The following is an 11239-nucleotide window of genomic DNA, read 5'->3' as shown; positions in this document are numbered from 1 at the left end:
AGGAAGCATCTACAGTACTGGCTGCCTCTCAGCCAAGGGGGAGACAGACAGCATGGAAAGAAGCTGTTAATATTGTGATGGAAGGGAAATGAGGTTCTGCTGGAAGCTGTGAGGGGGATGCAGCACACAAAGCTGTATGTAGCAATATTTCAAAATTCATTATGTTAAAAAAAATCTTATTTAAATTGATTTCTTCATTGTTCAGGTCTCTAGTGCATGAAAATCAAAGGTATGATGCACCACAGCTAAACATGTCGCCTGAAATAGTAAACATTAAACTTAAGCAAGTAGACTGAGGAATACAATTAGGTGTTTCATTCTCATTGAAAATACAATGCAGATAAAACTGGTATCAGAAGTCCGAGTTCAAATTTATATTTTAGGTAAGGTGATAAAACATCTTTCTAGAAAAAGCAATAATGAGGATCCTAGGATACTTTAAAACATGGCTGTTCATTTACTCCTGCAAAACTTAGTCTTGCTTTCAGGCACCATGAAGCTAAAATCTGCTAGAGATAAATATGAAACATTTAACTAACCATACTGATTCAGAGGAGGAGAAAAAAAAAAAAAAAGAAAAAAAGAAAAAAAGACACGTGTATACTTCCTGTATAGAAATGCATGTCTGCTTCTTGTCCGTAGGTACTTAAAAGTCCTCTCTCTCTGGAATCCCTGAGAAGCCCAACACCCAGTCAGGAGCAGAGCTGTTATCCCCACTTGGCAAAGGGGGAAATGAATGCTGAAGTGACCTGACCATGGTCATGTGCTGAGTGTGAAACAGGGAGAGGCAACCCAGGTTCCACAAGTTTCAGGCTCACAGCTTAAAACTACAGGACTATTTTGCCCCTTCTTTTTCTGATGTGGTAGCTACCACTGTAGAAACTGTAGAAAAATGGATCTTCCCTCTCTCGCAGCTTGTTAAATGCTTTCTGCTTTTGTGTTCTGTTCCTCCTTTCAAACCCTATCTGTGTAGGCTGTCTAAATCACCTCCATCCTCTCCTAGCAACCTTTTGCCTCCAGACCAACCCCTCAATTTATTCAATGTAATTTGCAGAGAAATTTGCAGCTGACTAGGTGCCAGCTGGGCATGGTTCTAAAATAGCTTTCTGGAAGAACTAGGCTCCAGTTTAGTGCCAGTGTGTGGCCTTTTGTCTGCCACTCTAAACTGGGAGCTGTCCAGGGGTGCAAATGTATTCTCAGAAAGAGAAAGGACTTGGGATTGGTGACCTAACAGTGGCATTAGGAGAGCAAGCCAACATTCTGAAAAAACAATGGTGAGAAAAGGTCTATTTAAAGGTTTTTCTGAACTACACAGACTACTGAAATAAGTTATAGAAAGATTAAGCTAGAAAACACATTTCAGAACAGAGCATGAGTTGCAAAAATATACAAGCAACTGTGTTATTAAAACAAATAACTAGAAAAATCTATAAACCTGATTGCAATGACAATAAGGCATGAGTGACTTGTCCCTGCTGCTAGGACACTTAGGTGTTTCCAGGCAGCCTACCCTACACAACATCCTCTCGTGCCTTGTATCTCTCATCTTGTTTAGATCCAGGGGGCAGTTGACCTTACCCGTGTCTCAGATGGTATGCGTATCCATGTTACATTCATATAGCTGTGTAGAAGATTAAGCTTTGCCTCAAGAGACAGAATCAAACTAAGGATGAAAGAAGAAGGGAAAAAAACAGTCAAAAACAGCCTGAAAGAAAAAGCAATACTTTTTAACAGGGAGAGATGTAACAGCAGCCTGAATTGTGACCATCAGCTGGATACCCACCCATGTCTTCTCCCATATAACCAGAGAACATGAACAAAGCCCTCTCTGTTAGCAGTTCTCCCAATACTTCAATCAGGTATGGCTCAAGACATTTTACTGCTTAACACTAAAGGTACAGAAAAGTCTTACTTGGCCAGTCTGATGTTATCATTGTCATCTTTTCCCCACTCCCAGTCTTTCCCAGGATCGACCGCAAAGTGCAAAGGCAGTAACTTGTGTTCAGAGTCAGTCAGAGGGATCACCGCTGAAGTAGAGAAGAAACAAGGATCGGGGTGGGGGGAACAAAAACGACAGAAAAATTATTTATCTGTGAAAAGCAGCATAACTGACTGAAGACGAAGGGCAGAATTTGAGTATGCTGCAGAACTGTCTTATCCAGAGCACCACAAATGATTTATACTGGGCTCCATTTCCCTGTTTTGATGTTTGTGCAATAGAAGAGGAAAGGGAGAGGTTAATACACTGATTGCTCCTGGAGTGAAAGGCAAATCACCTGTGGAGGAGGTGAGACCTCTGGAAGAACAACACTGCCATTTTGTAGTGCACGATAAACATTTCCTGGAGACAGAGCCATTAGAATAGCAGAAAGCAATAAAAAGTTTAAATATTCCTGCCCACCTCTCACATAGATTCACATACTTGTTAACTATTTTGTCTTTTCAGTTTAATACATTTTTATTTCCCACTGTCAAAGAAACAAAGATACATTGATAACAGCATTAAGAAACAAAGCAAAATGTAGTGACAGGGATTTTGGACTCCAACTGTGAATTAACATAATTGAAGAGCACAGATCAACATATAAATGGGTTGAGAGGTCAGTTTGAGGCCTGTCTTGAGTGTAGTGAAAAGACCATTACTGCTGTTATATCCCAGCATTACTGTGTAGCTGTTTTGGCTCTTCTGTCCTTTCCCCTCTCTGGCAGGGCTCTGCCTTCTGACACATATCTTAATGACTCTGCTTTATACTCAGCATGCAGGGGCTGCACCCTGATTTTACAGAGTGTCTATCATTCATCATCAGCAAGAAACTAGAGAGAAAAACACTGTCAGCTTTAATTACAGCCAGCAATTTGCTTCCATTTCATTAGAAAAAAAAAAAGTAAAAGCTGTTAAGGGACTGGGTGGGATCCTCAGCATGGTGCAGGTCACTGCTGCTTCTCTGACAGCCAGTCAAGAAATATAATTTTCTATACTGGAACCCTAAGGACTCAGCCTAGCTATTCATTCCAGCAAAGCCAAGAGGCAAAGAAACATGGAGAAATCACCCAAACACCATGGCTCTGAATTACTGAAAACATTGCACTTATTGGTTATGTGCTGTTTATAATCTTTTCTGCAGTCCAGAAAACAGACATTGTCAAAACAAAGGTACAGCATTTTTGGTTAAATATTGTTCCTCACGTAGCAGAATGCAGGAAATTTAATCTGCATTTTAGATGAACACCGCGAAGGCAGTATTTGGTTCAGCTAGTTTGACAGCAACTGCAGAAAGAATATATTTTTCTTCATCTTTGCACACTGGAAATAAAAAGGTCAAACGTCTACAAATTTAATGGAAACGTTGCCCCCTACTGCTTATAGTAGGTAATTCTTGAAATATTTTCCCCATATTAACTGCAAATATACTATATAACAGCTGAAGACTAATCAACTTTAGTTGCAGATTCCACTGTAAGATGCAAGCAGGGAAATTAATATTGTAAGAGAATTTATCTCCTTAAAGAAACTTAATGTGAATAAGTAGCAGAGAGTCTTAACTCTACAGTTCAAAATACACTGCAAAGCGAGCTCCTGAAGCACAAGAAACAGAACAGAGGTGGCAACTGAATGCACTTTTTAACACACGCTGGTGTAATATGAGGGCTTACACTGCTGCATTCACTGAAATTATTGCAACAAAGGGGCTGGAATAACTCAGAACACAATTTCCCAAGGAAAACACCTATTCTGCCAATTAAATGAATTACTAGCAGGTACTGACATGGATTTACAACTGATGTTACAGTGCAGTATATCAACCTTTCAAAGGAAGAAGGCTGCTTAGAAAAGAGCAGCATTATAAGTTTACAACAGAACACTTCTACTCTATACAAAAATTATCTGCTGAAGTAATGGAGTTTTAAAATTCTGTCTTCACTGCAAGAGATTTCCTCTCTCTCGGAATTATGGTTGGTAGCCAGGGTTTCTTGCAGGATTTCTCCATATTCCTGACAGAAAAGTATTTTAATGTTAGGACTGCAAGCAGGATCCCTCACATTCATTTCTAAAGCAAACTCAACAGATTGTAGCATCTTCCTGATGCCCAGACACATCGGAGTTTGCAACTTTGGCGCGGTACTTTGGTTATACTCAGTTTTGGATGCTCTCTAGCTGAAACCACACCATTTGAAACACAGTCTACAGGTCCTAATGACAACAGATGGGAAAGGTCAACAGTAGCAGCTGTTTAATTCATGGCGGTTTTAAGACACACAGTGAGGACCTCCATGCCATTCCTCAGTTGGGTGTACTGCCTTCTGTGCTGTGAAGACACAGTGTTTCCCAGCACTCACCTTCATGCCTCAAGTGTCATTATTAATCTTCTATGAAGAACAACACTTTTAACTATTTCTGAAAATACTAGTTAAATAATATGTTGACACAGATACCGACATACTGCTGTTAAAAACCACCATCACACCTCTCACACTTGTGATTGCAAACCAATTGTGAGCAGCCATTTCACTGCTGACTAGCTGACAAAGCATGGGAGTGTGGGAAGCTCTAAGTTCAATGAATCAGTCTCAGGGGCAGTTGAGAACTGGTCTTTATCTTCCATAGGCAATGATACAAAACACCTGCATAAATACAAAAGTATTTATAGGTTTCTAATCAGATGTTGTGGATTTCAAAACAAGAGGGCCTTCAGTGACCATCAGAATGCCACCTATGTGCTGGTAAAAAGAAGACATGTCAAAAGGTGTTTTAAATCCTCTCCAAACAAGAGGATGATAGCATGTTTTCCCCCTTTAAATACATTTATAGTAGTGCTCAAAACGATCTAACAAACAACTATATGCCAAAGCAGGACTTCAGGTGTTCACATTAGCATTTATTTGACCACACATATTTCACAAATATAGGGCTTACTGTCTCCTCCTCAAGACAGCTTCTCACAGCTTAAACATGGATGTACATAGATGCAGTGGTTCAGATAGCTTCAGATGCTGCTCCTGACATCCGGTTACATGGTTAGAGTATAAATACAGCCTGGCTATCAGAGATGCTCCTTTTAAGAAGCTGTAGCTCTAAGCTCTCAGTTGCATTATGATAGATCAAAATCTGTCCATGTACTGCGGCACCTGTGCCATTGTTTTCTGAGTGAACAACGGTAGCTCTCCCTTCCTCTGTGACAAAGCTGCCAACATCTCTATGCTGACAAGGCACAAAAAGTGGGCATTATTAGAGCATCCCTGTGCCAATCTATTTCCTGTCACACCATCTGAAGAACAACAGCAATGCTGTGTTAGCTGTTAGATTGCTGCAGTCTCTAAGAGCAACCAGTTTGGCAGCTGAAAGCTAAAGCATTCCCTTCATCCCAGACTTAATGCCAAGTGCTTTCTGCTGCTCCACAAAACTGAAGCCCATGCATTCAAGGCCCTGCAGTACAACATGTAAAACTGGATCATATAAAACAAATACTATTTTGTTTCAACAGCCCTTGTAATTAACCTGGATGAAGTTGTACGTGAGCAAAGCCAGTATTTAACACTACTGATGCTATGCTGGATATTGGTAGCTTTTTCTCTCCCAGCACCTTTGCTGTGTGACTACAAGTATAGGAAAATCCTACAGAAAGACAGTTTCTGACCACAAGAAGTATATTTAATATTATTGTTAGCATTAATAGCAATAGCATTAACACACTTGCTATTGTGAGAGAAATTAAACACATGACCTTATTACCAAACACAAGATCTTGCAGTGTGTAATTAACAGGAACATATGGCTTGTAATATTAGGAATATTTCAGCAGGTGTTATCAAGGTGTATCACTGAATAACACGTACTGAGTGGGTCAGAGCAGCTGAACAGTAGCTTCCCTCCCAATCTTTTGTCAATCCTATCACTTAGAGGATGTCACAATAGCAAAAGGTTTGGTGGGTGGTGGTTACCCTATCTGCAAAGTTACTGCAGATATAGTTAAGTTCTGTGTATTCAATCAAATTATTTGCGCACATAGGCTCTTGTGTGATAATGAAGTACTGTATGAAGGCAGATAGACATGCCTGAAATAAATGAGGTTACTTGTCAAGTCTACTGATACTATTCCGATCTCAATTGTTAGAAAGGAAGAAATGAACTCTGCCTACTCCAGAAATTGTCCTGTTTCTCCACCGACAGAACTCAGACATAAAAAGGATCAAGACCAAAGACAGGGAGGCCTGTCCTACAACAAGACAACTCTACAATTTGTAACACAGACATATATGCAGGAGCTGATAACTTAATAGCCTGCTGACGTTACAGTCCTGCCTGCAGCATATCATCAGCAGCCATCACCAGTGAAACAGTATGCTTAAAAAGGCTCTCCAAAACTCTGTCTTCATTCATATCACATTATTGCATTAAAATGGTATGAATTTGCTTTGCAGACTTTCATCTCTCACAAGGTGTTTCACATCATACCTCAGTGTACTGCTTTGGAAATGGCTCCTACATGAAAAACATTTTTCTAAGGGCTGCTCTTCTGTAGATTGAGGTCTGGAAGGTGGCTGCAATGTCCCAGTGTACAATGCAAAGGCCAGGCCTATTGCCAAGCACCTACCTACAAATCCCTGAAATAGCTATGCACACTGAAGGCTGAATAGTTGGACTGGATTAATTTTCCCCTTGAACATCTGACATCTCAATCAACCTTTTTTTTTTCCATTTAGTCTCCTCTTCACCAGCTCAAAGTTTGCCAATGCCATATCAACCCTTTGTAGAGTATTTCCCATCTCACACAACCTCATGTAAAAAACTCTGCTCCTTCCAAGAAGTCTTTTTTCTCCTTTGCACTGTTTTAATGCATGTCTTTTTCTCTACCATGCACAGCTGCAGCATGCTGACTGTCTCATAAGCATTGACAATGCCTGTAATACATCCAAAATCAGATGAAATACACATAGGGTTAGGGAATTTAATGAATGATACTTAGTTGCCTCTAAACTACTCTCTAGGAAGGAGGGCTAAATGAAATTCACTCAGGGGATCTCAACTATCAGCACACATTCCATGTTTACTTTACAGATATATGCATTCATAAGGGATTTAAAACATCTCTGCAGTGTCATCAGGTAAAAAAAAAGGAGGACCTGTACCTAACAGCAAAACTCCACTGAATTTTTCTGAAGTCTCACTGTGGTTTTGGCAAAAAACTTTTCCCTTCCTACAAAAGGAGCAAAGACACATAGGAGTTCATCTCACCAATTCCTATTATTAAGCAAATAGGTCTTCCAAATAGGGCCAGCTATAGCTAGCTCCTAGGCTACTGATGCAGGAACAAATCCAGTCCTGCAGCTGTCACTCCCAGTCCCATATCCAGGAACTTCAAGCATGACACAGAAGTATCTAGTCAGACTTTGTTGTGACTGTTCTGAAGTAAAACAGAAGACAGCAAGATGGTAAGTTAAAACATTTCAAGTAAGTGTTTTTAAACAAGAAAAGCACATTTAGCACACTAGAAGAGAGATTTTTCCATTACACAAGTTTTCAGTAGTAATCTGATTCACAATCTTCTAAACACTTTACTAACCCAAATTAACAAAGGCCTTCAAGAACTCAGAAGCACAGCAGGTAACTATGATTAGACCTATTTAAATATACGGAACTGACAGGAAAGGTTTAAGTGCCAAAGATAACACAAAGATTAGGACTGAAGCATTCTTGGCTCTCAGTCTTGTGATTGGATCATTTAGACTACTAGGAATGCAGCAATAAAATTTAGTGGATATTATTTCCTTTCTGATACATAAATACACCTACAGGTATGTCCTGGCTTTTAGCTGAAACAGAGCTGGGTTTCTTTTCAGTAGTTAGAATAGCGCTGTGTTTTGCTCTCAGCCTGGGATTTGTTATGAGAGAGACACTGATAACACACCAGTGTTTGCATTTTGTCACTGGAAGTGAAGGACTTTGTGTTCTGTTAGTCTAAAAGCACAAGATCTAAGGGGGCGAGGAACATTTAAATTAATAAGATAAATTGGCGTTTGGGTATGCCAATGGGATATTCCATATCATATCATGTCATGTCCAGAATATTAGTGAGGCTCTCTTCCTCTTTTGGGTCTCTCTGGCTTTCACTTGGGCTCCCGCTCTTCTGGGATTGCAGTTGTAATTTGGGATTGTTGCTCCTCCAGGATCATTATCCAGGAACAGGCCAGGCTTGGTCGGCGGGTGGTGAGCAGTTGCACTATGTATCCCTCATTTGCATATTTTCTTACTGTTGTCATTATCACTACTATTTTAATATTAGTATTATTTTAAGTTTTCTTTTAGTTCTATTATTAAATTGTTCTTATCTCAACCTATGAGTCTCCTTACCCTTTCCCCCTAATCCTCCCCCGCTATCCCCTGGGGGTGGGGGCGAAGTGGGAGAATGGCCGTGTTGGCTGCTAGCCGAGGGCTAGCCCAGTGAAACTATCACAAGGTAGAGGAAAGTACTTTGTGCATTGTATTCAATATGTACCCTTGGGTTGCTGTGTTTATAGCATACCTTGTTCTCTCTGTTGATCTTTTTGTTCCATGGAAACAAGAGCAGAGAAATGGGCCTGATCATAAGCGAGGACAAGAGGTGAGCAATGGCATCTGTTAGGCAGAACTTCAAGTGGCAAATAAATTCCTCCAAATGGTATAGGTGCAAATGCTGCAAAGAAAAATTAATTTTTTTTTTTTTTTTTAAACTAAGTCAAATAACAGACAATAACATTGTTTCTATTTTATGTAACAATTGTACCACAACATTTTCAGAGCTCCAGAAGAGCAGCCTAAAATGGAATCAATGCAGAAAACAGTCATAACAACAGGTAAAGTTTCCTTATAAAAATGTCGGGAAATATACTAAGAATAGTAATGAAAACATTCTGCTCTTAGATATATTTTCCTTGCTCTAATTGTTTACTATTAAAGATATGAAGGTCTTACAACAAAATCTGGATGACTCTCACACATGTAAGCAGATTTGACCTTCCTGTAATATTTCTAGGTAGAAGATATTTTCTAATACTCAGCAGTAAATACACTATCAGTTCTCTTAGTAACATACTCTGCTCATGCCTTGCAAAACCAGATTTCTATAAGAAACATTACAAACTTGTTTATAGTCTAAACACACATGTCATCACACATGCATCATATATGCATGAATGTATATATGTGTGTATATATATATAAAATAATGATAAGAAAAGATTAAAAAAAAATCTACAAGTAGAATTTGAAAGGGATCTTGCATCTGTAAGGGCAAAGCTCTTTCCTTTGAAAGATTCTACACTTATTTATATATAATTAGGGGAAACAGCAAGTTTGGGCAGGAAATTTCTCTCACCATGTTTGCTTCTGACCAATTATTTTTCCTTTTGCTCTAAAAATATGAAATATCGCTAAAATATTTCCAAAATGAGCATAAGGAAAAAGTAAACCCAAACAGCTCACTGTTTTTACTGGAGACTTTTTCTTTGAAGGTGTCTACTGCCTCCAGATTTTGGGACAGAGAAAAGTATTGGTTTTGAGGCATAAATCTGCATTTTGGTGAGCCTATCCAAATTTGACCAAGTTAATAGTCTTTTTGAAAAGCTGGACTTCATACACACAACAGTTAAACTGAGGGTAACTTGATCATGCTGGTCCATGAGGCCAGCAGTGAGAAAAACACTGGGATTATTGTGACAGAATCAGATTGGCTCAAGGATATGAAAATGTGAGGGGAGGGCAATTTGGGATAGGAGAAGTTATGAGGACACGAAGCAGTTGTGATTGAATCTGTTAGGGCAGATAGCAATCATACAACCATTACTTGTGTTCACGATTTGAATGGAAACTAAAAGTACTCAGCATTTTCCTGTGGAAGTAAATTTCTGTAAACTCTTTCACATGTTTAACATCCCCCTTTAATAAACCAAACATTCCTCTTTAGTTAAACAACACACTATCATTAATTAGCATTCTATTAGTTCATGGTAAAAAGTGAGGGAGATTAATTCCATTGTTCAAATCCTGCTCAGACAGCTATCCAGCTGGCTCCACGTATGGATCTAACATTTGTGTGCTCACATGTGCAAACTGAATAAAATTTTCTGGAAACTTTTGAATGACAAGGCTGCAAAGGAGTTAGTAAAAACAAAAAGCCAAGATATACGCATTCAAAACTGAATTTTTCAAAGTCAGGTTACATTGATTTATGCAGAGTTTTAAGGGGCACCAAAATAGCACAGCAAAATTAGAGCCTTGTTAACCTAGACGAGTAAGAAATGTATTGTGCTCTGCAATATGGTGGTTATTAAGTTAGTAGTAAATACCTGCAATTTGGTGGTTATTAAAAGTTAATAGTAAAAATCTAGGACAAACAGTTTTTCATTGAGACTTACATAATTACACTGTATTTTTTACTTTTAGCTTAAGGAAATGGATTGAGTATCGTTCTGCTCTATCGTTCTGCTCTTTTTTTTTTCTCCAGCAGTTATCCCATAAACATTCAGATATGTTACAGCTGGGTCCTTTGTTTGTGATAGTTTACGATTGATTCAATTTATACAGGTGCATAGACTTCTAATGAAAAACTCTTACCTTCTCCCCCTGAGTCTCGTAACATTGTGTCTGCTACTACAACAATAGGTCTTCGCAAAATATGGGCTAAGACAAAAACATGGAACTCTTCTAAGCTCTCATACACGGGATCTTCTGAATTATCGACTCTGGAAGACACAGCATTGAAACTTTTTGAGCCAACTTGAACCAAAACACTGAAGCTTTAGTGAACCAAAACTTTGCAGCAGCTATTTCTTTTTCCTTGTCACTCATATTCCTACTCTTCTGAAATGCATATTCCAATTACTGAAATAGGTAACATAAAAAATTGGAAAGGAAAAAATATTTTTGGAAGTAAGGTCATAGCAACAGAGAAAACGTTTTCACTTTCAGACTCCACACTAGTTTAGTAGTCAGCAAAATTCTTTACTTTCTGATATTGTTCAGTAGCCTAATGGGAATAAAAAAGTAATTCTTAGCCAAGCTCCTGGTGTAAATCTGCATTTGTCACAAAAATAATAATTTCATGTGACACCCTTGTCACATAGACTCTACAATGGAAGATGTTTTTCTAGTTACTCTAAACAAAACCAAAGTGTGTTTACCTTGGCAATGTAAGAAACTGATATCAGTTTGACTAGGAGGAATTTCACTTATAAAGTTTTTCTTTGATTATCTTCAAAACAT

At 38.7% G+C, this 11239-nt stretch overlaps 1 protein-coding gene across 1 annotated transcript in view; it reads right to left on the bottom strand.

Moving 5' to 3' along the window:
* OTUD7A (OTU deubiquitinase 7A) overlaps window positions 1–11239 on the bottom strand; it is a gene marked incomplete at its 5' end in the record, with an annotated part of 32618 nt that overhangs the window by 1909 nt on the left and 19470 nt on the right. The window contains 4 exons of the mRNA XM_010170833.1: window positions 1579–1663; window positions 1913–2027; window positions 8523–8672; window positions 10592–10719. Of these exons, the coding sequence (XP_010169135.1) occupies window positions 1579–1663; window positions 1913–2027; window positions 8523–8672; window positions 10592–10719 (478 nt within the window). The remainder of the gene's footprint in view (window positions 1–1578; window positions 1664–1912; window positions 2028–8522; window positions 8673–10591; window positions 10720–11239) is intronic.

Source organism: Antrostomus carolinensis, unplaced genomic scaffold, assembly GCF_000700745.2.
Source record: "Antrostomus carolinensis isolate BGI_N321 unplaced genomic scaffold, ASM70074v2 scaffold19316, whole genome shotgun sequence".
In the NCBI taxonomy this organism is placed as follows: Eukaryota; Metazoa; Chordata; class Aves; order Caprimulgiformes; family Caprimulgidae; genus Antrostomus; species Antrostomus carolinensis.
This window is presented reverse-complemented; position numbering and strand designations above follow the sequence as displayed.